At 49.3% G+C, this 26,590-nt stretch overlaps 1 protein-coding gene across 3 annotated transcripts in view; it reads left to right on the forward strand.

The window, feature by feature from the left end:
- Positions 1–26,590, forward strand: part of L3MBTL1 (L3MBTL histone methyl-lysine binding protein 1) — a 420,932-nt gene that overhangs the window by 229,154 nt on the left and 165,188 nt on the right. For all 3 annotated transcript variants that reach the window (XM_069243749.1, XM_069243751.1, XM_069243750.1), the window contains one exon: positions 10,583–10,734. In XM_069243749.1, the coding sequence (XP_069099850.1) occupies positions 10,583–10,734 (152 nt within the window). The remainder of the gene's footprint in view (positions 1–10,582; positions 10,735–26,590) is intronic.

Genomic DNA, 26,590 nt, shown 5'->3' on the forward strand with positions numbered 1-26,590 from the left:
TTTCCCATTGGCAGCAGTTCTTAGCTCTCCAGTACTGCCTGCAGGAAGCCTTGGGCACATGTTCAGATTGAAGTGGAACTTTCCACTTCACTACGCATTTATCCAGCACTGGATCTTTCATAGATTTACATGCTTGAATCATTTCCCGTCGTCAAAGTGGGAGTCCCACGGTACCATAATAAACCAGTGTGCAAGAATTACAATAGGCTATAATGGCAGTAGCGCATTAGTTTAATGGCCTATGTATGTCCTTTTTAAAAAAGGTCCGAACTTGAACTATGACCAGTCAAGTGCTAGCCCCTTCTAGAATATTCCCAAGAGAGGCTGATTCCCTATGATTTTCTACTGCACTTCGTGCGAAGGGAGTTTTCATGAGCTCTGCTCAGTTTTCCCTGTGAATTCCAGTTTTCAGCTTCTACAATGTCTGAGTCTTCCCAGAAAGGTCTGTTTTGTTTCTACAAATCCTGTGAGAAGAAGAGGCTGCATGTGAATAACCTCCACAGAGACTGTCTATACTGCCTTTACCCACAACATCAGAGAAAGTTGTGTAAAATTTGCCATATCTTCTCTTCTAAAGCTTTGAGAGACTTATTTGGCTGCAGAAGTCCAGATCCCAAAGATCCAGCCGTTAAGATGAGGACAGTGATTCAACTGTAAGGCCCCATAAAAGTTCAAGATCATCTGACGAAGGGGTTTCGGAGGGGAGCAGGAAGGCCTTGAAGTCTCACCACAAAGGGCCTCACAAAAAGGAGAAAATTCCTCTTATCTCAGCAGGGTTGGCCTCCTCCCAAAAAAGGAGCATCGCCGCTCTCCCTCATCTGAACCGTTGAGGTCTAAAATCCCTCTCACAACCCTGTCAATGACCACAGCTACCATCACTCTTGACTCATCGATGAGGGCGTCGTTGTCGCGAACATCATCGATGACAGCTATTACTGCTCCCATATCCTCCACAAAGGTATTTGCATCTAAGTCACCATTGACATTACCGCCGTAGAAGAGGAAGAAACTGTCGACAAAGCCAATGTCAACAAAGACACCATCAATGACTGCTGCACTACTGTCGACAGTCTTGCGGTCAATGGCCCCACCGTTGACTACAGCACCACCATCCACAGACTGTCGACTACACCATAGTCAACGGGAGGAATTCTGCCTGCAACATCACATTTCACTTTTGCATCGTCTACCACGTCGTTTATGGATGCAACTACTACTATAAACATTACAACAATAATAAAGACTGCCTTGCGCCCTGAAGTGACCTCGCCGAGCAAAGTTTCAGCTTTGCTTCCAAGTCATCTGTTACTCTGGGAGGAGTCTGACAATGAGGGACCTTTTGGGGATGCACATAGTCCCTCAGAACGTTAGGTGAAGTATCAAGTGGATGACGAACAACATTGATATGAGTCTTATTACACCCCTCATACCAAACACTATGCTATCCTCAGCCTAGGCAAATTGTTGTTCAAATGCCCACCCCACTGGTTCAAAATTTGCAGGACAGGCTGCAAGACTACAAAAGTAGGTTTCTGGACTCTAATCAAGAACCATAGCCAACGCAACCCCAGTCTGTTTCTCATGCCACGCTGAGAAACATCCTTCGGCCATCAACACACAGGCTTGCCCCAGCTTCACCCATTGCCGCACCTCTTATGCGGCTGACGCTTCTACAGAAGATGAAAAGGAAGATGGAGAAAACCCTGGTCCACAAAAACCACATGACGAATGGAATGACTACTTGTTCCCTACTCCATCTCCTCCACCTCCTTACCTCTCATACTCTTCCCCTGAGGACATTGGAGGTTTCCACAACTTAATGGACCGAGCTGCAGCACATTTCCACCTACCAACTTCTGTTACAGTCAGACTTTTCTCTCCATGATTTTAAAGAGCAGGCTAGAAAGTCAGTTAGAGTCATCCCCATCATAGATAATATCTGAAGTGAGGGACATCAAATCATGAATAATCTGGCTATGGTCCTTCTAGTTACACCTTGTCTAGATAAAAAATATTTGGCCACAGAGGATTCCCCTGCTTGTCTCCTCAGCCACCCTAAGCGCGACTCTCTCGTATCTCAGGAAGCTCAAAGACGCTCAAAAGCATGTTCATTCCCATATCTGCTCCACCAGATAAGGAAGGTAGACTTCTGGACAATATGGGGAAGAGATTTTCTCACATGTCTGGCATTACTGTCCGTGCAGGAAACACTTGCAATCCTAGGCCGTTATGACCTCCAGATGTGGTCAGATATCAGCAGCTTGCTTGATCTCACCTCTGAGGACAGGCAGTCTGAAATTAAAAAGATACTGCAGGAGGGCCAGCGTACTTCTTCAGAGATGATCAATTGTGCCCTTAACATCGCCACCACAGGTTTCCGCAATTAGCCAGAGCAGCAGTTTTAAGGCACCAGGGATGGTTAAAGGCCACATCTTTTAGACCGGTGGTCCAATCAAAGATCTTGGACATGGCCTGTGATGGTGAAACATTGTTTGGGAAGCACATTGACAAAGCCTTATTGGCAGTAAAAACAGACACTGCCATGTCTCTCTGTACTTTGAAGTGCACGAAATTGCCCTTTTGAGGATACCAGTGGGAGCGGTTTCTCTTCATACAGAGGTGGTTATCAAATACCCCAACAATTTTATGCTCAGTCCCAGTATAGGCCTTCCTACCATCAGGCCTATCACCAGCCATCCTCAGCAGCCTACAACAAGCAAACTTCACACTGAAAGCAACCCCCCAAGGGTAGAAATATATGCCGCAAACAGTGACCTGGATCAGGTACCGTCTAGACCAACTCCTTCCATTCATGTGGGTGCAAATATCTCAAACTACCTCCATCACTGGAAGGATATGACATCAGACAAATGGGTATTGGATCTGATAAATTACAGCCATACCTTGGAGTTTGTGCAGAGACCACCAACCCATCCTCCAAAAGGAGCGCACCTACCCCGTCTTCACTTACTGTGGAAAGAAACATTAATAATGCTTTCCAAAGATGCTATAGAGAAGGCTCCCCTCATCAAAGAGAAATAGGGTTTTACTCCTGTTTTCTCCTGGGGCGAAAGAAGACAGGGGAATCGAGGACCATACTGGATCTCAGGCAATTGAACAAATTTCCGTGCAAACAGTCTTTCCGTATGATTACTTTATTAGACATCCTTCCTCTTCTAGACAGTGGAGATTACATGACATCATAGGACTTAAAAGATGCTAAGTTCCACATTCCCATTCATTCCAAGCATCGCAAATACCTCCGTTTCTCTGTAACCGGTACCCATTATCAGTTCAAAGTCCTTCCTTTCAGACTAAAGTCAGCCCCCTGGATTTTCACAAAATTTCTTGCCCTGGTGGCAGCTACACTTTGCAAACACGGTCATCAGGTATTTCCCTGCCTAGATGATTGGCTGCTAAAAGCTTCATCACAGCAACAATCACACCAAGCCACCAGAGCCTTTCTTTCACTATTTCACAGACAAGATCTTACTGTAAACTACCAAATATCCACCACCATGCTAGCTCAAAGAATAACTTTCCTGGGTGCCAACCTCAACACAATCAAGAACAAGGCTTACTTGCCAGAAGGCAGACAATGAAGGTTATCCAAACTGGCTCTACAAAGCTCCAAAAGAAAGTCTATTTCTGTAAGACTATTCAAGTCGCTCCTGGGGATGATCTCCTCTGCAATAAACTTAGTGCCGCTAGCACGACTAAAGGTGAGACCTTTACAAGAGGAGGTACAGAAACAGTGGATCCAGTCTCAAAGCTCCTTCGAAGAGTTGATCGGCATTACCCCAAGGATGGTGGAAATGCTAGCACTGTGGTCTTGTATAGATCATATCTCTCAAGGCCTGATGTTCCCCACTCCAGTTTCAGGCTTCGTCATCACGACCAATGCTTCCCTAGAGACCACCATATACACGACCTGCAGATCCACTGGAAATGGTCCAAGCATCAAAAACTAATGCACATCAATCACCTGGAACTAAAAGCAAAATTTCGCACACTACAAGGTTGTCTGCCACTGCAAACAGGCTCATCCGTGCTGGTCTGTATAGATAACACAACCAGCATGTATTACATCAACAAACAGGGAGAAACCTGGTCTCTATCTCTTTCTCAAGAAGCCCAAGCTATTTGGTATTGGCTCACATTTCACAAACTTTCTCTACAAACCGAACACGTGTCGTGGGTGAACAACACTTTAGTGGACGTTTTCAGCAGAACATAGGACAGTTGCCACAAGTGGGAAATGGATGAACTAGAAGTAGACAAGCCAGCGTTGGATCTTTTTGCAACAGACAAGAAGGCCAAATGCCAGCTCAACGCTAGTCGATACCCACTTCCAGGGTCATGGGGGAATGCCCTTTCGATGTGATGGTCTGGAATTTATGCATACGCTTCTCACCCCTTCCCATTACTTCCCAGGATTCTCAAGAAGATGAAAGCAGAGCCCTGTCGACTCACCCTGATAGCCTCAAGTGGCCAAGAAAAACACTGGTTTACAGAGCTGATTCTCCTGTTCGTGACCGAATCCACCTGTCTTCTGAAGAAACAAACACTTCTAATGAGGATCCAGGCAAGAGGTTTACACCCAGAGCCAGCCTCTCTCCAGTTGCACACATGGCTCCTGAGTTCTATGAGTTCAGAAACTTAACCATCAATCAGGAATGGAGATAATCCAGAATAACTTACACCCGTTTAAAGCATCTCCCGAACAGATCATACCTTATCTTCTTTCACTAGCCAAGTCAGGCCTTGTTCATGCATCAAATAAAGTTCACCTCACCGCAATCTCAAGATGCAGATATTCTACATGATCTACATCTTTCTTCTTCATAAGACTCATTAAGCAATTCATGAAAGGGCTATTCAAAACTTTCCAACTGGTGCAAGCACCTCCCCAGAAATGTCATCTTAACGTGCTCCTCTCGCAATTAATGAAATCTCCTTTCAAACCAATTCATTTGACTAACTGAAGTTCCTCATGTGGAAGGTCGCTATACTGCTCGCTCTCACATCCACCAGAAGAGTCAGTGAGATACAGGTCTTCACGATCCTAGAGCCCTTTCTACGCTTCACAGACACATTTGTCCTTTTTAGAATAAATCTGAGGTTCATTCCAAAGGATTCTTCCCAATTTCACCTTAATGAAACTATCAGACATTTTTTCCCAATCCTACCACACTGGCTGAGAGGACTCTCCACACTTTAGACCACAAACATTGTCTAAAGCTCTGCCTCCACTGCACTAAGCACAGTGGATTGTAGCAACAATACAGTTTTGCCACTCTAAGGCTGGCAAACTCCTGGTGAGAAAATCTAAGGCACATTCCACAAGAGCAGTATCCACTTCAGCTGCTCTTTACGCAGGAATCCCACTGGAGAAAATATGCTAAGCTGCCACACGGAAGAGCACCTGCTTGTTCACACAGCACTACTGCCTAGAGTCAACACAATGTAGTGACTAAGCCGGGGCACAGGATGTGTAATGCCACCTATTCCAATAAGGTGAGCCTCTTTAAATAGAGGTGTTTATTCATATTCATTCTAATGCTTTTCCGTCAGCTGTATATTACCGCTATTTTCTATTAGCGTTTATTGATCTAAATGTGAGTGCTTACAATTTCAAATGTATGTCTAGATACATATAATTGGATATGTTATAATGGCTATTATGAAAATGTGTTGCCTTTACCCAGAATCCGCTAAGAGTACTTCAGTTGCCTACATTACTGCTTGCTATTCTGATTCAAGTTTGTGAATCTATGAAAGATCCAATACTGGATAAGAAAATTAGTTACTTACCTGTAACAGCAGTTATCCAGTATTGGTATATTTCATGGATTCACATGCGACCCACCCTCTTCCCTTGAGAGGCTCCCCTTATAATTAAGGATCCTATTCCCACTAGTGGTACAAAATCTGAGGGAATCAGCCTGTTAGAAACAGGGTCTTTGGTTGGCAGTCAGGTTATCCCCTGTCCAAGCAAGGACCCTCACTTTAGTCAGGGTAAATCACTCACAATCCAAATTATCCTGTGCCCACCCTCTGGTAGCTTGGCACTGAGGAGTCAAGCTTAACATAGAAGGCAATGTGTAAAGTATTGGTGCAATAAATCATACAATAACACAATATAGCACCACAAAAAAACACCACACAGTCTTTAGAAAAAATATATAATATTTATCTGATAAGATGCAGGTCAAAACGAATAAAATGCAATAAGTATATGTTCAGATATCTCTGTAAAAGCGATATAAAGGGGGTCATTCTGACCCCCGCGGGCGGCGGTCGCCGCCCGCCTGGCGGGAACCGCCAGAAGACCGTACCGCGGTCAAAAGACTGCGGCGGTCATTCTGACTTTCCCGCTGGGCAAGCCGGCGACCGACAAAAGGCCGCCCGCCCGCCCAGCGGGAAAGCACCAGCAACGATGAAGCCCGCTCCGAATGGAGCCGGCGGAGTTGCTGGTGTGCGACGGGTGCAGTTGCACCCGTCACGATTTTCAGTGTCTGCCAAGCAGACACTGAAAATCTCAATGGGGCCCTGTTAGGGGGCCCCTGCAGTGCCCATGCCAGTGGCATGGGCACTGCAGGGGCCCCACGACACCCGTTCCCGCCATCCTGTTTCTGGCGGTGAAAGGGGGTCGGAATCCCCATGGCAGCGCCGACGTGGAGGATTCCCTGGGCCAGCGGAAAACCGGCGGGAAACCGCTGGTTTCCTTTTTCTGACCGAGGCTTTACCGGCGCCTGTTGGCGGTGCTTCCGCGGTCGTTGGCCCTGGCGGTCCATGACCGTCAGGTTCAGAATGACCCCCAAAGTGTCTTAAGTCTTTTAAAAGCAAACAAAGTCTCTTTCAAGCACAAAGCACCTGGTTCAGGGGAAAATCTCTGCAAAGAACCACAGAGGAGGAGATGCATGGAAACAAAGGGGTGTGCGTCGATTTCTCGGGCGCACACAGCGATCAGTCGTTTAGTTTTCATGCAGGGACGGTTGTGCGTCAATTTCAGGCGCTCGGTCGTGAATCCTCTTGGGGTTGCGGGGTTTTCAGATGCCCCGGGAACGATGCGTGGATTTCCTGTGCTAGCAGGACGACGTCACAGGTGCTGCGTCGATTCGGTGGGCATTGCGTTGAATTTTCTACTACACAGCAGGCGCTGCGTCGATTCCTCTCTGGAAGTCAGGCTGCGTCATTCCGGCTTGGCTGTGTGTTGATTCAGTGGCCCGTTTGTCTAATTTCCAGTTGCTGCGTTGGCGCTGCATTGATCTTCTCAATGAAAAGTCGGGTTGCATTGTTACGGTTCAGCGTTTGGTGAACTTTTCACTGTGGTGCTGGCTGTGCGTTGTTTCTGGCAGGCTGTGCGTCGAATTTGGACGCACAAGGAGTCCTTCTTGTAGAGATGAAGTCTTTTTGGTCATGAGACTTCAGGGAACAGGAAGCAAGCTCTATCCAAGCCCTTGGAGAGCACCTCTTCACCACAGCCAGAGAGCAGCAAGGCAGTAGTCCTTCACAGAAAGCAGAGAGGTGAGTCCTATAGGCAGCCAGGCAGTTCTTCTTGGCAGGATGCAGGTTCTGGTTCAGGTTTCTTCTCCAGGAAGTTTCTGAGTTGGTAGGGGCAGAGGCCCTGTTTAAATACCCAAATGGGCCTTTTATGTGGGGGAGATTTCAAAGAGTGGCTTAGAGGTGCACAAGGTCCCCTTTCAGTTCATTCCTGTCTGCCAGGGTCCCAGTTACGGGTGTGGCTGTCCTTTGTGTGAGTGCAGGCTACTGTCATTTGACATGCAATTGTCAGGCCCTCCACCCTCCCAGACCAGGAAGACCCTTCCAAAATGCAGATGTATGCAAGTGTGGCTGAGTATCCTGTGTTTGGGGTGTGTCTGAGTGAATGCACAAGGGAGCTGTCAACTAAACCCAGCCAGACGTGGATTGTAAGGCACAGAAAAATGTAAGTGCAGAGAAATGCTCACTTTCTAAACGTGGCATTTCTGAAATAATAATATTAAATCCAACTTCACCAGTTAGCAGGATTTTGTATCACCATTCTGGTCATACTAAATATGACCTTCATAGTCCTTTAAGATCAGCAGCTACCATTCAAACAATGTATGAGGGCAGCCCCAATGTTAGCCTATGAGGGAGCAGGCCTCACAGCAGTGTAAAAACGAATTTAGGAGTTTTACACTAACAGGACATGTAAACTACACAGGTACATGTCCTGCCTTTTGCCTACACAGCACCCTGCCCTATGGGTTACCTATGGCATACCTTAGGGGTGTCTTATCTGTAGTAAAAGGGGAGTTTCAGGCTTGGCAAGTACTTTTAAATGCCAAGTCGAATTGGCAGTAAAACAGCATACACAGGCCTTGCAGTGGCAGGCCTGAGACAAGGTTAAGGAGCTACTTAACTGGGTGGCACAATCAGTGTTGCAGGCCCACTAGTAGCATCTAATCTACAGGCCCTGGGAACATATAGTGCACTCTACTAGAGACTTTTAAGTAAACTTAATAGTCCAAATGGGTATGATCCAATATTACCATGTTTAAAGGGAGAGAGCATATGCACTTTAGCACTGGTTAGCACTGGTTAGCAGTGGTAAAGTGTGCAGAGTCTTAAAACCAGCAAAACAGTATCTAAAAAAGTGGAGGGAGGCAAGCAAAAAGTTAGGGATGAACACCCTAAGGCTGTCAGGTCTAACACAGCCTCTCTTGAGAAGATTCTGGAGGGTGCTAGCACCTGATCGGTCATGATGCAAGTTTGGTCCTTTTTTTAAAAAAGGGCGTAGATAGACTGTTAAACTGATGGACTGCTGCCATTATAGCCTATTGTAAATCTTGCATACTGCTTTATTATGGTAACATGGTACTCCCACTTTCGACGACAGGGAATGATTCAAGCATGTGAATCTATGAAAGATACCAATACTGCATAACTGCAGTTATAGGTAAGTAACTCATTTTCTTCCTCCCATACCCTTGATTCCTCGGGTGCTGAAGAACAGTCACCAGGACTATCTCTCGTCATTCTCATCATCCCGGACTGGCCGACAAGGGTGTGGTTCGCAGACTTTCTGCACCTCTTCTGGTTTACCCACTCTGTCTTTCTCTCAGGGAGGACTTCGCCCATTCAGTGCAGTTAGTTCTACACCCCATCGTCCAGAGCCTCCTACCTGAGTAGGAGAACGTGACCTTCTTCTAACTGCCACTGTATGTGGTTGAGAAGATCCTTTCTGCTTCTCACTCCTCCACCTAAAAGGCTGTTCTGGAAGGTGGAGCAGATTTTTTGTGTGGTGTGTGGAGCACGAGGTCAGTCCTTTGAGGGCTTGTCTGTCTGAGCTCATCGGATTGACGCTCTCGCTAGCTCAGCAAGGCTGCATTGTGGGAACCATCACTTATTAATTCTGAGCTCAGTCATCTTTTCTCTGCCTTCCAGTCCAGCTATCCCTGTTCCTGTCCCCAATCATGATAAGGTTTTTAAAGGGACTGACAAATTTGTTTCCACCCACTCCTTTTTTCATGCATGTTATATGCATATTTCTTTCTGGACAATTGTCTTTCAAATTAAAATACTTTCCCAAAGCGGTTACCCCATTTTATCTGTGGTTTTTGGTTCCCCCCTCTACCCCATCATTTACCCTCCACTCCAAGCCACCAGGGAGGAGGAGAGGCTACACTGACTGGGCCTAAAAAGAGTGGCGAGTTTCTACCTTGACTGCATTAAGTTGCTCAGATGTGATGACCAGCTCCTTGCGGGGGTACACAGAAAGCAACAATAGTGCAAGAGAGGACCCTTCCCAGATCGATTATTTTGTGCAAATAGATGTGCTACACCCTTGCTTAGAAGGAACTGCCAGTGGGAGTACAAACCCAAATCAGCAGATAAAAATCTTCCACTTCAGCACTGACCCAGGGTGTTCCTGTGGCTGAGGTCTATCTCAGTAACAACATGGGCTTCCCTTCACACCTTTGTCAAACGTTGATATCTGGATTCTGAGGTAAGAAGGGATGGCCATTTTGCACACTTGGTACTCCAGATCTTCCTCATTTAACCACTCCTTGCAGCCCTCTACCTGGTGAGGTACTTCTTTGGAATCTATTCAGTGGGTGAGGAATTTGCAGGTACAAGCTTCCATCAGAAGAAAAAGTTACTTACATCTGATAACATTCTTTCAGGTGGATACTCTACCTACCTGCAGGTTCCTTACCGATCCTAACACCTTCAAGTTCTGAAATATGGTCACAGGCCACACTGAGAAGGTATCAGTTAAGATTTCTTTACTGCACTCTACCAGGGGATGGAAAAAAATATGAGAACTGATGTGGTTGCACCAGGGTGGGTTCTGTGTGGCTCCAGTGATGTCACCCTGGCATTACTTCCAGGGTAGAGATTGTGCCAGCACCCCTTACTGCTGCATGAAATCTATGAAAAGATTCTGGATCAAGGCAGTGGATATTCAACAATGTGCAGATAGACAGTTGCTCCACCAGAAAGACTGGTACTAAAGGTGCCATTCTCTACAATACTTCTTTTTGCCTGCCATTTAACTTTCCTCTAATGGTCTCCTTTTCTCTCTGTGCAGAATACCTCTCCCGTGGGATTCCAAGTTGGGATGAAACTGGAAGCTGTGGATCGGATGAACCCATCCCTAATATGTGTTGCCACAGTGACAGATGTTGTTGACAATCGATTTTTGGTGCACTTTGACAACTGGGATGATACCTACGATTATTGGTAAGCAGAGTTTAATCCTCAGCAGGCTGTATTATTCTAGGTGTGCTTTTACTGGTCCCACCCCACTACAAGCAGTGCTCTAGGACACCCTGTCCTACCTATTGTATAAGAAGACCATTAGGGTGGTGAAGCTAATGTTGTTTACTCCAGTACTGAAACTTGCATAGATTCACATGCTTGAATAATTCCCCGTTATTGAGGTGGGAGACCCTGTACGTAAAATAAAATGACTTAAACATAGAGGCCTTAGGCCTTTTAGTTTAGTACCATATCATAGTCATTATTTAAAAAAGGACTAAACTTAACAGTCAACCAATCAGGAGACACCACCCTGTGGAACCTTCCTGAGAGAAACTCCAGTCCCTTGGATTTTCTACCTCATGTCTTGCTAGGGAGTCTCTACTGAGCTCTGCTCAGTTTTTTTTTCTGTCAGAACTCTTCAAAAGGATTTCTACTGATTTTTTGCTGATTTTCTCAACAACATCTCACAGATTTACCCTGGACATTAGGAACTCTGTTATTTTTGGTGTCTCAAACTGACTTGTTGATATGTCAGACACACCTAACAAATGACTCTTCAGACCCTGTGGCACTTGCAGAAAGAAGAGGCTCCACGGAGATGACCCTCATCAAGATTGTATATATTGTCTCTGTCCTGTCCATAAAACCAAGGACTGAAATGTATGTCATACATTTTCGACTAAGACTCTAAAGGAGCGTGAAGGACGACTCCTTCTAAGGCTCCAGAAACTAAAAACCAGAGAGAATCCTGTCTCTGATGATGAGAGTGATATCTCATCTATAGCCTCTCAGAAGACGCCTCTTAAAAGACCTAAAGATGTGTCGACAGCTCATTCTTCTGATGAACTAGCTACAAAGGTGTCCAAGAAGTCTTCTAAGACTTGGCTTCCCACAAACACCACAATCCATCCATGTCCCATCATAAGAGTGGCCTCCCTTCAAGACATAAGGAGGAGAAGACTGCTTCAAGCTCTCAAAAGTTGACCTCTGAGCCTCCAACGCCTCCATGTTAGATGAAACACACTTTTAAAAAGCCTTCATCTGCTCCGCTGACAGATGATCGTTACAGTAGCATTGACGGCATCTACAGCTAACACGATTATAGTGTCAGTGGTGGCATCTTCATTGCCAAACAGCCGAACACATATTTCATCAACTGTGAGGATTACTTTCTCGTCGACACTGCCATCGACGGCAGGGCTCCCTTCGACAAAGACGCACCCATCAACGATAACACTGCGATCAACCATGTGACACCACCGATGATGACGACGACGCCTCCATCAACATTGAGCGGCTCATCAGCGGTACTTACACTATCGACAACAACACCATCGTAGATGAAGAAACAAAAACCTTATTTTCTTAAGCTTACATCGTTGACAAACTCGTCAACAACCATGACAACGGTCAAACCCGTGATAAAATACTAAAGTTGAAAATTAATCACACTGGTCAATACATCACAGAGTAAAGTGCCTTCACTGCTGTCCTTCCACCCCTGGATGAAGACTCCTAGGAGGGTAGTCTTTTTGGTGCTGCACGTAGCTGTTTAGAACTTGATATTAAATGTCAGTGTAGGAAGCTGGCTCCGTATATACTATACCAAAGTAAGGTATAGTGTGCACAGAGTCCAGTGGATCCCCAGAGGCTAAAGTAGATAATTCTAATGCTCTCTTTTGTGGTAGTGTGGTTGAGAAGTTAGGCTTATCAGAGGGTAGTGCAAAGCATTTGTTGTACACACAGTCAAGAAATGAGGCATACACTCAATGACGAACTCCAGGCCAATATTTATGTATCAAAATAATACTTTGTTACTTTATTGCTAGAACCAAGAGGATCTTTGTTGCAGGTTGTAGGAGGCTGGCATGGTGTGTGGTGGGTACCTATGGTACTTACACCGTATACCAGGTCCAATTATCCCTTAATAGTGATGTGTAGTCAGTGTCTAGAAGCCAGGCTCTCTAGAGGTAGCTGTGGATGAGCAACCAAGGCTTATCTAGGAGACATGCAAAGCTCATATAATACCACTGAGTCACACAGTACTTACGTACATGAAAGAAAACACTCAGGCCCTCATTACAACCCTGGCGGTAAATCCCGCTTACCGCTGTGCAGAAGACCGCCAACATACCGCTGCGGCTGCGGAATTCCGCTACAGGTATTACGACCCACAGCTCGGAATCCGCCACAATACAGACACCCACACAAGTCCACCACTCCAAAGGTCAGTGATAAACTGGCGATATCAAAACAGACACCGTCACGCCAACAAGAATACGCCCACACTATCACGACCCACGAATCAACGCGGCGGACTTTCAACTGCGGTAAACCATTTGCGGTACACCCTGCTGCGCTCAAAATACACACACATATACAAAACACCACCACATTGGACGATTCAAAATACACACACCTGATACACATACACACACCACACCCACACACCCAATCCAATATAAAACACCCGTCCAAATTACCCACAAACCCTTACTACCAGAAATTTGAAAGCAGGCCAGAGAGAGACACTACCTTAAACAACACCAGCATCCACAGACACACAACATTATCACTTACACAACATCCACGCACCTCAAACAACACACAACAACACATCCCCTCACCACATCATGCCACCTCAAAGACACCACAGGTTCTCTGAGAAGGAGTTCAGGGTCATGGTGGAGGAAATCGTCCGGGTAGAGCCAAAGCTATTCAGATCACAGGTGCAGCAGACATTCATTGCAAGGAAGATGGAGCTATGGCGGAGAATTGTCGACAGGGTCAACACAGGGGGACAGCATCCAAGAACTAGAGATGACATCAGGAAGAGGTGGAATGACCTACGGGGGAAGGTGCGTTCTGTGGTCTCCAGACACCAGATTGCAGCACAGAGGACTGGCGGTGGACCCCCACCTCCTCCCCCACAACTAACAACATGGGAGGAGCAAGTCTTGACAATACTGAATCCTGAGGGCCTAGCAGGAGGACTGGACTCTGGTAAGGCAAATCCTTACTACTTTATCCCCCACCCTACCTGCATGCCATCACATACCCCACCCTTACCCCCACACCCATCACCCCAACAACCCACAGATACCCCACCAACACAACCCACACATCCCAAAAACAAGCCCTGCATGTAACACCAATGCATGGCCACCCATCACCAAAGCATGACCAGTACAGATACCCACACAGACCCCAAACCAACTATCACACAAGGACCAAGCCAAGAATGCAAGCACTGGAGTAGAGGGTCACTCAGCCATTGCACACAGGACCCCTACCCTGGAGCTGCCAGACATATCCAGTCCCCCCACAGAAGAGACCCACAGTGATGACAGCAGCTCTGCACAACTGGATCAGTATGACCAGCCCGGCCATCAGGAACCTCGGGACAGTTGGTTCCCCTGACACAGTCACAAGCCACCACGGAGCCTCCCCCCTCAGGAATCACTAGCACAGCACCCACCCAGCGGGCCCAGCCCTCTGTCTCCAGGGCATGTCAATCAACAGTGTGTCCACCTCTACAGGGAACCCAGGCAACCCCACTAACACAGGACAATCAGGGACCTGGGGGCAGTGGCAGTGGGCACACGGTTCAGAGGACAGAGGCACAGGACAACAGGGAAGCTGGGAGGACAGCTTGCGACAGGGGGAGGACAGGCCCAGGGAACCCACTCTCCACGAGGCCCTCTCCAACATCATGGGAGCTTACCATCATTCCCAGGAGACGATGGCAACGGTACTGGCCAAGTTTCAGGAGACCCAGCGGCTGCAGTAGGAACACTACCTTGGGATCAGGGAGGACTTGAAGTCAATTAACAACACCCTGGTCACCATTGCAGGGGTGCTGTAAGACCTTGTCAACACCAGGAGGGACACAGTGGCACAACAAGGGGCCCCTTACACTAGCCTGGACGATGAACAGCCCTCCACCTCCGCCGGCGCTGCTGGACAGGAGGCACCGCCACAGGAACACAACACCAGCACCCCACCCCCTGCAGATGGAGAACCACCCCGCAAACGGTCCCTGAGATCAAGGAACAAGACAGAGAACATTGCCAAGACTCCCCCAGGAAATAGGACCCCCTGAATGTCACCCTTCTGTCCCACTTTGTCACCCTGTCCATCCTTAAACTTCCATTGCTCCACTTCCTATGCCCCTTTGGACAATTCACCTGTGAAACAAATTGGCTGGACTCTGTCATGGACATCACTCCACCATCCCCCCAGCCCATTTTACAACCCCCTCCAATTAGCACAGAAATAAACACACTTCAATCACAAAACAATCTGGAGTCAGTCTGTGCTTTCACAAATGTGTAATTGTAATAACCATGGAATATAGCAATGTCAATTTACTTGTGCACATACCGATGTAACACAGCTGTAGGCCAGGAGGAAATATAGCAGAGGGCACAAAGTGGGATCCACATCTGTGAAATGGAAAGGCAAAGTGACAAGTCAGGGTCCATACACTGAGTGAAAATGACAGACTTATGCTAGCTCCAACAATTGTTTGAGATGTGGGAGGCAGTGACATCTTCTTACTTGTGTCTCACTGGAAGTATTGCATGATTATGATATCCTCTTCTTCTGCCTCCTCTTCTTCACTGTCCACAGGCTCTACAGCTGCCACAACACCACCAGCTGGCCCATACTCCTGCAGAAAAGGCACCTGCTGTCGCAAAGCCAGGCTGTGCATCATACAGCAGGCCACGATGATCTGGCACACCTTCTTTGGTGAGTAGTAGAGGGAACCACCTGTCATATGGAGGCACCGGAATCTGGCCTTCAGGAGGCCAAAGGTGCGTTCAATCACCCTCCTAGTTCGACCATGTGCCTCATTGTAGCGTTCATCTGCCCTTTTCCTGGGATTCCTCACTGGGGTCAGTAGCCATGACAGGTTGGGGTAACCAGAGTCACCTGCAAATATCGAGGGACAACTGTTAGACACACACTAACCCTTAGGGACAACCCCATACCCAGACACCTATTCACACTGTATTGGGTCCTTGGCCTCACCTATTAGCCACACACGGTGCCTCTGGAGATGCCCCATCACATAAGGGATGCTGCTATTCCTCAAAATGTAAGCGTCATGCACTGAGCCAGGAAACTTGGCATTCACATGGGAGATGTACTGGCCTGCCAAACACACCATCTGCACATTCATCGAATTGTAGCTCTTCCGGTTTTTGTACACCTGTTCACTCCTGCGTGGGGGTACTAATGCCACATGTGTCCCATCAGTGGCACCAGTGATGTTGGGGATATGTCCCAGGGCATAGAAGTCACCTTTCACTGTGGGAAAATCCTCCACCTGAGGGAACACGATGTAGCTGCGCATGTGTTTCAGCAGGGCAGACAACACTCTGGACAACACATTAGAGAACATTGGCTGGGATATCCCTGATGCAATGGCCACTGTTGTTTGAAAGGAACCACTTGCCATGAAATGGAGTACTGGCAGGAGCTGCACTAGAGGAGATATCCCTGTGGGATGGCGGATAGCTGCAACTGGGCACACAGTTCCTGGATTGTTGCACGATCAAGTCTGTATGTGACTATGATGTGTCTCTCTTCCATTGTCGACAGGTCTACCAGGGGTCTGTACACCGGAGGATGCCGCCATCTCATCATCTGCCCCAGCAGACGTGCCCTATGGAGAAGAAAAGGGAGCAGAGAGTCAGCCAACACTGAGGTATCACAAACTGTAATTTGCAGAAATTTATTAATCCGCAATGTGCCTGTAACTGTGTGTATTCCAGGCCTAGATAGGTGTGACGCAGTTATTATTAATGCCATGTGGCCCCCTGAAATGGCGGCTGCCTGACCTGTAAGGTGGGACAAGGGGATATGAGGTAACTGCGCTGGCGTTGTACACCGTCGCGGTGGGCTGTCAAAGACCACAGCGCAATTCAGCATTGGTTAACATTGGGCCCTATGTGTCCGAGGAGCCAATGACTATGTATGCCGGCGGTGACAGTACGCACCGCCGCGGACGTGACCACCATTTTCTGTCTGTTCACTCACTTGATACCTGACCTTCAACAGGAGAGGACCTACACTGCAAGTGCTGCTGTGACCTGTGTCTAGAAGCGACGATGGCAACAGTGTCTGGGGAAAGGGCCCCTGCCTCCACTTCGGAGGAGTTTGAGAAACTAGTGGATGGGGTCCACTAGACTGTATAGTCCTCCAGACAAATAGGTGAGTACACTGTGAGCATGCTGAATAGGCAATGCCTGCTTTGAGTGGTGTGGCTGGATGGGAACTGGTGGGCAATGAGTATGACGGTCCGGCCGGGTGAGTAATGTCCTTTCCCCGGTACCATTCCTCTAGGTCAGCACCCACCAGAAGAAGGCTATTTGGCGTGCCATCGCCAAGGACGTCCGGACCCTGGGGGACTAACACAGATGGAGCACCCACTGCTGTAAAAGATGGGAGGACCTGCGCCGCTGGAGCAAGAAGACGGCGGAGGCCCAACTGGGGATGGCCTCCCAGTGTGGGAGGGGTGCCCGTCGCACCATGACCCCCTGATGTTCCGGATCCTGGCAGTATCCTATCCGGAGTTGGATGGGCGCCTGAGGGCATCACAGCAGCCACAAGGGGGGGAGTACACTCTCATTCAGCTGACTCTGCGCGCATTACGAGGTGTCTGGGCGGGGAAGGTGGGCAGTGGGTTCCCCTAGGCCAGGGCGATCTTGGTAGGCAAGGTCCCTTGTGAGGCAGGCTATGTGGCACCCCAACCCCACTAGTGGTAAGAGCCATCTACACTGCTCCTGTGAATTCCAGGTGTGCAGCAATTAGGCTTAGGCCTCGTACCCCATGGGCATGTGAAAAATCTAGGAACTAAAATTGCATGGCGTAGTGCAGAGGGCTGCTCACTGTTGTGTCCGCCAACGGTATTGGTGTTGCATGCACTGAACATGTCTTTCTTCTGTCTCTCCCCTCCCCCTTTTTGTGGTCTCCCTGTTCTTGTGTGCAATAGCATCATCTGGCGGAGGAACATTGGCACTGGAGCAGGAGGGAGCTGCATCCCACTGGGCCCTGGAGAGTGAAGCTACGGAGTCTGATGCCACCAGTGGGACGGAGGGCGAGGGGAGCTCCACGGCAGGGACAGGAGCGGAGACCAGTGACAGCGACTCCTCTTCTGATGGGTGCTCCCTTGCGGTGGCGGGCCCCTCTGTGCCCACCGCATCAACAGGTATAGCCGCCACCCCCCCCACCAGCACGGCCCTCCCAGCAGCCCCTCATCGAGTTTCCTGTGCCCGCTCACCCGGAGGGTGGGCATCTCCTTCTGAATGCCGTCCAGGGTGTTGAGAGGCATTTGCAACAAACAAATGCATACCTGGAGGGCATTCATTCTGGCCAGGCAGCCCAACAGAGAGCATTTCAGGCTCTGGCCTCAGCAATGATGGCAGCCATTGTCCCTGTGTCCAGCCTCTCCCCTCCACCCAGGCCCTATCCCCTGTACCTCTGCCTATCCCAAGCACACCATCAGACCAGAATGCACACACAACAACACACAAGAGTGGCTCAGGCAAACACAAGCACCACACATCCCACAGGCACTCACCCAAGCAACATACCCATGCACACATACCAACATCCACTTCCTCCACTGTGTCCCCCTCCTTCACGTCTCCCTCCTCCCTCCCAGTCTCGTCTCCACTCACACCTGCATGTACTACATCTTTAACCACTACCTCCATCACCACACACCGCTCAGGTGCAATCACCACCCCCACTACCATTCACACATCCCCAGTGTCCTCTCCTAGTGTGTCTATGAGCCCTCCTCCCAAAGTACACAAACGCAGGCACACACCCACCCAACAGCCATCCACCTCACAGTAGCCTCCAGCCCATGCACCTTCACCCAAATTCAGCAGACGTACACCTCCTACAACCACTACATCTTCCTCCAATCCCAAACCCCCTCCATCTACCCATCCCAGTGTGTCTAAAAAACTTTTGGTGGCTAACATTGACCTCTTCCCTACACCTCTCTCCCCCGTCCTCCCCCTAGGCCCAGGCTTTCCAGGTCCCAGCACAGCACCTCAGCCACCACATCCCCAGGCACAGTGGTGCCAGCAACTGCAGGGTCATGGAGTGCGCCAACCATCAGGGCTGCCAGTGTGCCACGTAGCAAGGGCAAGGACATTCCACCACCTGCCCTGGTGAAAAAGGTGCCCACATCCCAGCGGGAGAAGCCGAAACCACCAGCCACAAAGGGGTCAGCGAAAACAAAAGGGGATAGTGGCAAGACAACTGCGCCACCATCAAAGGTGGGGAAGGGCAAAAACAGAGGGGCAGGTCAGGAGAGGGCATGGTGGCACAGACTGAGGGACCAGTGTCACACCTTCTGTCCACGTCCACGCCAACCTGTACGGCAGCGAACACCGCCACCTGCACCGCCTCCGGCATGTCTACAGCCGCTGAGACAGTCCCCAGCCTCTTCCCCGGTGGGCAGCCGTCCGAGGCTGCAGGAGACATCCTGCTTTCTCCCTCAGCAGGTACTGACACATGCCCCGCCACTAGCCCCGCTGCCACAGACCCCGCTGCCAGCACCGCCACCACAGACCCCGCCGCCAGCACCGCAACCACAGATACCGCCGCCAGCACTGCCACGATAGACAACGCCGCAAGCACCGCCAACTGCCCTGCGACGTCCTCGGACAGTGAAACCACCGCTGACATGCCCACCATCCCCAGTGGTCAGTCGTCCGAGGCTGGTGGTGAGTTCCGGGACCCTGGGCAGCTTCCATGAAGCATTACTGTCATCACTGTTGGCAGCTGCAGGTGGAATGCGAAGCGGCAGCAGTGTGGGGTATTTAACTGCCTCCATGGCGTATCATGCTACCTGTACCTCGCCAATGTCGTGCCACGCACACCCTGGTGAGTTAATTGTACCGGCCACACTGCACGTGGAGCACTCTGGGCACCAGGCCCCCTCCAGAACCAGTGGAGAATCACATCCACTACCTCAGTCATTGGTAGGATGAAGCACTCTGGGTACCATGCCCCCTCCAGAACCAATGGTGAATCACATCCACTACCTCAGTCCTTGGCAGGATGAAGCACTCTGGGCACCAGGCCCCCTCCAGAACCAGTGGAGAATGACATCCACTACCTCAGTCCTTGGCAGGATGAAGCACTCTGGGCACCAGGACCCCTCCAGAACCAGTGGAGAGTTACATCCACTACCTCAGTCCTTGGCAGGTTGAAGCACTCTGGGCACCATGCCCCCTCCAGAACCAGTGGAGCATCACATCCACTACCTCAGTCCTTGGCAGGATGAAGCAATCTGGGCACCAGGCCCCCTCTACAACCAGTGGAGAATCACATCCACTACCTCAGTCCTTGGCAGGATGAAGCACTCTGGGCACCATGCCCCTTCCAGAACCAGTGGAGAATTACATCCACTACCTCAGTCCTTGGCAGGATGAAGTACTGTGGGCACCAGGCCCCCTCCAGAAGCAGTGGAGAATCACATCCACTTGAGAGACTGTGGCTTTGCACTCCCCAGAATAAAGCAGTGGACAAACCACTCACCGGAGAGAGACTTGAGAGACTGTGGCTTTGCACTCCCCAGGATAAAGCAGTGGGCAAACCACCCACTGGAGAGACTTGAGAGACTGTGGCTTTGCACTCCCCAGGATAAAGCAGTGGGCATGGAGCCCCCTCGTGGAGCAGTGGCGTTGTGCGTTCATCTGGCTGAGGTGCCCCCCTCCCCCTAAGGTGCCGGTTTCATTTCGATCTGATGCCCCTCCAGTGTTCTCTCCATTTCCAGTCAGGTATCTAGTGTGGGCTTCGCCCGTGCATTTTGGGACAGTGGTCCACGGACAATGATTGGTGCACTATCTGGACTTGTGTAGTTGGTGTACATAATTGTATTATGGCGTCCTGGTTCCTCGTGGGGTGTGGAGAGGTGAGTGTTTACCCTTCTGTGTACTGTTTCCGCTGTGTTTTTGTTTGCGTTGGTTCCGCCCCGGAAAAGGTGGCGGATAGGCCTCTTGTGATACGGTGGGCGGTACATTGTCTTCCGCCTGTCTGTTGGCGGTTACCGCTGTGGTGTTTGTTTCTACCGCCGTGGCGGTCGGAGTGTTAAAGTGGCTGTCTATATTGGCAGTTTCCTCCATGGTCATGATTCCATTTGTTTTTCCGCCGGCCTGTTTGTGGTATTACCACCGCTTTAACACCGACCGCCAGGGTTGTAATGAGGGCCTCAGTGTTACAAAAATAAAGGTACTTTATTTTGGTGACACAAATATCAAAAATACCATAGAGACTATACTGCCTTAGGAGGTAAGTAATACACGAATTATATATACTAGTATGCAGAAATAGGCATTAAAACTGTTAGAAAACAGTGTAAATAGTGAAAATCACAATAATTAGAAATGGGCCTACGGGGGGTACAAACCATATACTAACAAAGTGGAATGCGAAAGTCGGCCCCCCCACTTAGGCAAGTGTAGTGTATAGAGGGGAGCTGGGAGTGTTTGAAAAGCCCAAAGGTAAGTACATAACCCACCCCAGCGACCAGGAAAACAGGAGTAAATCACAGTAAGTTTCCCAGATCACACACAGAAACAAGACAAATAATTATGCAAAACCCAGAAGAGATTGCAAGACACCAACAGTGGATTCCTGGACAAGAAGACCTGTGGAAGAAGGGGACCAAATCCAAGTAGCACACATAGAACCACCTGTGAAGAAGAAAAGTCAGCACTGCAACCAAGAAGACGAAGTCGGGTTCCTGGAGGATGCAAGTGATGTCCCATGCCGGATGGAGGATTGCAGCCGGGTTTGCGTCGTCAGAGTCCGCCAACAATCCTTGGCACACGAAAAGCTTGCAGTTAGCGGAAAATGGCACTGTCCGGGACTAGGAAGGACCCAGTGGACTCTACCCGGGGGCTGAGCTAGAGGGGGCCCTCAGCAACTCAGAGATCCCACAGAAGACCAGGCAGCGCACACAGGAGTCCCACAGCACAGGGACAAGAAAGTTGCAGAAGAGACCCATGCAGCACTACGACAAAGGTCCCACGCCGCTGGAGAACTACTCAAGCAGCTGTGCGTCGCAGGATAGAGTGCTGGGGGCTGGAGCAACAAGATGCACGAAGGACTTGGAGGAAGAATTCCAACAAGCCTTGGCAGCTACAAAAGATGCGGTGCACAGTGGTACTGTCTTGCGTGGGGAGGCAAGGTCTTACCTCCACCAAAGTGGGACAGCTGGAAGAGACTATCGTCTGGACCACTTCAGTCTACCATCCGTGATGCAGGATCCACACAGCTCCGCAAGAGAGGGGATCCACGCAGCCCGTTGGTGCCTGCAGAAGCAGGGGAGTGACTCCACTCCAAAGGGAGATTCCTTCTTCCTTCTGATGCAGGCTGAAGACGGGCTGTCCTCAGAGGATGCACAATGGGAAACTGTTGCAGTTTCTGGCAGGAGCCAGAGATACAATGTTGCAGGAGGAGACTTGCTTCTTTGTTGCAGCTTGTAGGGTTCCTGGAGGGTCCAGATGAAGTTTCGTCAGTGAAAAAGTAGAAGTAGAGAGTGCAGAGTGCAGAGGATTCCTGCTGGAGTCTTGCGATCCGAATCAGAGGAACCACCCAAAGTAAAGACCCTAAATAGCCCTGAAAGGAAGATTGTTCACCTAACCAGGTAAGCCCCTATCAGGGGAGGGCTCTGACGTCATTTGCTGTCACTGGCCTCTCAGATGCTCCCAGAGATCCCTGCTAACTTTGACTCCAAGATGGCAACACCTAAGGACCCTCTGGAGGAGCTCTGAACACCACCCCTGAGGTGGTGATGGGCAGGGGAGTGGTCACTCCCCTTTACTTTGTCCAGTTTCGCGCCGGAGCAGGGACTGGGGGTCCCTGAGCCGGTGTAGACTGGAGTATGCTAGGAGGGCACCAAATATACCCTTCAAATCATTTGCAGTGGCTTGGGGAGGTTACCTCTCCCAAGCCTGTAACACCTATTTCCAAATGGAAAGGGTGTAACACCCCTCTCCCAAAAATAAATCCTTTGTTCTGCCCTCCTGGGCTTGAGCTTTTAGAGCAACAGGCGGGCAGAAACCTGTCTGGGAGGTGGCGGCAGCTTGGGCTGCCTGGAAACCCTCAGAAGGCTGTAATGGCAATACTAGGGGTCCTCTAAGGAGCCCCCAGAGTGCATGGAATCATACAACCAATGTTTGCAAAAGCATGCAAAATGATTCCAACATGTTTGATACCAAACATGCCTATGTTCGGAGTTAACATTATGTAGATGGATATAGGTAGTGACCTATGTCCACAACACTTGCAAAATAACGTCCCTGCACTCACGAATTCTGGGAAAATGGGCCTGGAGTTTGAGGGGCACCTCCGCTAGTGCAGGGTGCCCTCACAAACACGTACTTTGCACCCTGCCCTCTGGGCTGGAAGGCCTGCCATAGGGGTGACTTACAAGTGACCTGGTGTAGTGAAAAATGGCAGTGAAAGGGTGCTTGGCAAAAAATATGCTGCAGCCCATAGGGATCTCTTGGACCGCAACGGCCTGGGTACCTAGGTACCATATACTAGGGACTTACAAGGAGGCACCAGTATGCCAATTGTGTGTGAAATACAGAGTTTTGGGAGAGATAGCATAATCACTGGGGTCCTGGTTAGCAGGATCCCGGTGAACACAGTCAAGCACACTGACATCAGGCAGAAAAAGCAGGTAACCGTGCCAAGAAAGAGAGTACTTTCCTACACAGGTAAGTACAGTTTCAAGAATGTATCACTTTCAAGTATCAAATGCACTTTGTTTGATATTCACAGATAAAACAGTTTTCAGGTAAGTAATACTTTTCAGTTTCAAAAGTAGACAGTGCAATTTTCATAGAATGCAATGTAGTCCTTGGGGAAGAAAAGTATCAACACAGTTTGTAGGTAAGTACTCGACTTAGGATCCCAGTCTGTGGAGGTTAGGGTGTCCACAGGGCAAAGTTTAGGAAGAAACTAAGGGTGTGCCACCAGCAACATGGGGCGAACGGTTTCAGAGGTCAAAGTTAGTGTTAGGCGCCCAAAGGAATCCTGTGGAGACTGGGGGCACTTAGAAAGAAACAGCTTGCAGGTAAGTACCCAGGACTTCAGGGCACAGGCCTGGGGGTTTACATCAGCCCCAAATGGGCCATAGCTCAGTACCAGACACACACCCTCAGCAGCACAGGGGTGGCCGGGTGCAGGGTGCAAACACAGCGTTGGGCCCTATTGCTTTTCAATGGAGGATCCCTGGGGGTCACAAAAGGGCTGCAGGCTCCTTGGTCCAGGGAGCTGGCTGAAGAAGACCAATGGCTGGGCGGGTAAGTAGAGAGCCCACTGGACATTGCTGGACCATCGGTTGGGTTCCTCAAGGCCAGGGGGCTACTGGTGCAGGGGTTCATTTGGACGTCGGGAAACTTCACCGGAGCTGATCACGGTCAAGGGGTGTTCCTGGATTTAGGCTGCAGGCGTTGTCGGGTTGGTCAGGAGGGGTCAACCCAGAGTGGACTCGAGGTCAGAATTGCCTGGGGACCTTCTCTGGACCAGTGGGCCACCTGGACTCGGGTCATGGGCATCAGGTGGAGAGTGGGCTGGATGCACAGATCCGGAGAGGGTCTGGAGTCCTTCTTGGAAGTTTCTTTGTGGACAGGGCTGCTGTCTTTGGGAGAAATTGGTCCCTGGGTAGGCAGGCAGTCCGTTGGGGGTTTGCAGAGGTTGCTGGACCTGCAGAATGCATCGGCTTTTTGTAGCAGGAGTCTTGAAGCTGCAGACAAGCCGGTAGGGTTGGGGCCGAGTCAGTTGTCATCTGCAGTCTTTACTGCTGGTGCAGCTCTTCAGTCCTTCTCCTTCTTTCAGGTCACCAGGGACCTAAACTGGGTTGAGGGTGCCCCTAAATACTAGATTTAGAGGCATTACAGGGGTCAGAGGGCATTAGCGAATGGCTACTGACCCTGAGGGTGGCTACACATTCCTAACCCAATCGGTTATAACTCTCCCAGGCAAGATTGAGGATTCTGCCAGGAGGGGTTCGCCTCTGCTCTGGCCACCCTAGGGGTGGTCCCAGATGGTATGGACACTCTCCCTGGTGTTTGCTAATTTTCCTGCTAGACCTGCTGCCAAAAGTGTGGCCTGGTCCAGGGGCAGCCATCTCCACTAGCTGGCGTACCCTGAGGCAGCAAAACAAAAGGCAGGAGCCTTTGAATCTCACCGCCAAGTGTTGCTGTTCCTACAGTGGGGTGGTGTGAAGCCCCTCCACCCAGAGTAGACTTTGCCCACGACCCCTAAGAGCACAAAGGCTCTCACTCCAAGGGGTCAGAAACTTGTCTGGTAGTGGCAGGCCGGCCTATCTTTGCCACATACACACCACACCCAGGTATACAAAACATGCAGGCAGCAGACCTGAGAGTCTTATATCTTGAATTAGTAACGCTTTACAGATGACTAGTTTAGTTCGTAATGCGAGCCTTGCACACAACACTACACCAGCGCGTCCAGCACCACCAGCACCTGCTGGATACCAATTGGCTACCGGGATTAATCTACAAAGAGTACATACCATTATGGGTAAAGTAGCGACATAGCGTCAGAAACTACAGTTCTGGATAGCCCAGAAAACAAATCAGCTCGAAGCTGTGTTTCCCCATACGAGACCACAGGAGAAACATAGAATTCTCACTAAATGCTTGTCTTTCAGGATGGTTCCCTTACTGGATGGCTGCGCCACATGGGTTACAGTCTTCGCTGCAATATACACTACCACACATGGTACCCCAGCACTTGCCAATTTACCGGAAGTATTAAAACAAATACAGAATTAACACGGGCTGCACCAACCCTAGATTTGGGGATGAAATTAATGCGTAGTTTTGACACAGTCTCCTCAATAATACTCAGTAACATTAAAAGGGAAGCGGTAGCAATGGCGATACGCCAGCGTCTCCAAGAGATTCCACATTTGGACCAGGAGAGAGAACTACCGAATGTTATTTCCGATACCTATACTAGTATAAGACGGGATAGTTTGGGAGCCAAACCGAAGAAGCTTGAAATAGAATGTACCACCCCTAAGGTAGTAAACAAGCACAGGAAAATACTGCGCTGGGATAAACAGAAACAATTTAAAAAAAGACGAAATAAGAGAGCAGATTCTCCACATCCAGAGAACTCCTAAAGGAGATACTCTCAGAAATAGAGAAAGTATAAAAGCTCCTGACAGATATACTGATTCACGTCCGTCTCTTTCCTTCCAGGATGCACCGGATAGACGTAACAAGAGAAGGGGCCGTCCTGACCGATGTCCTGAATACGTGAAACAAAAGAAAGACTCACCACAGTCTTCAGACATAAAAGAAGATAAGTCCCCACAACAGAAGCCACAGTTTTAAAAGAAAAAGGGGGCAGCACTGTCAATTAAAAATGCCAGTACACTTGAGAGCATTGCTGAAGAACATGACGCGAGCAGTGACACTGTTAGACAGCGCAGCACAGGTCACGATATGTCACCAGAGTCTGAAAGTTCATCTGGATGTGGCAGCAGCTAGCGATTTCATTGCAGTTGAGACTGTAGACGGGCGCGTTCTCCTACCCGATAGGGTTTATGATTTAAAAATTCAAATTGAGGGAGACTTAGAGCGCACTATTAAAGTGATATTCAGAGATGAACTTAATTGTGAAATCCTGTTGGCCGAAAGAGACTGGCCACCTGAGCACGTCCATAAGCTCCCACATGGGGAGAAAGTAATTTTGCCTTCTTTCTCTGATCTTGTTCCTGAGGTGGTAAAACAAGCCTATGCTGTCGATCGGGCTTTAA

This window comes from Pleurodeles waltl, chromosome 7, assembly GCF_031143425.1.
Source record: "Pleurodeles waltl isolate 20211129_DDA chromosome 7, aPleWal1.hap1.20221129, whole genome shotgun sequence".
NCBI lineage: Eukaryota > Metazoa > Chordata > Amphibia > Caudata > Salamandridae > Pleurodeles > Pleurodeles waltl.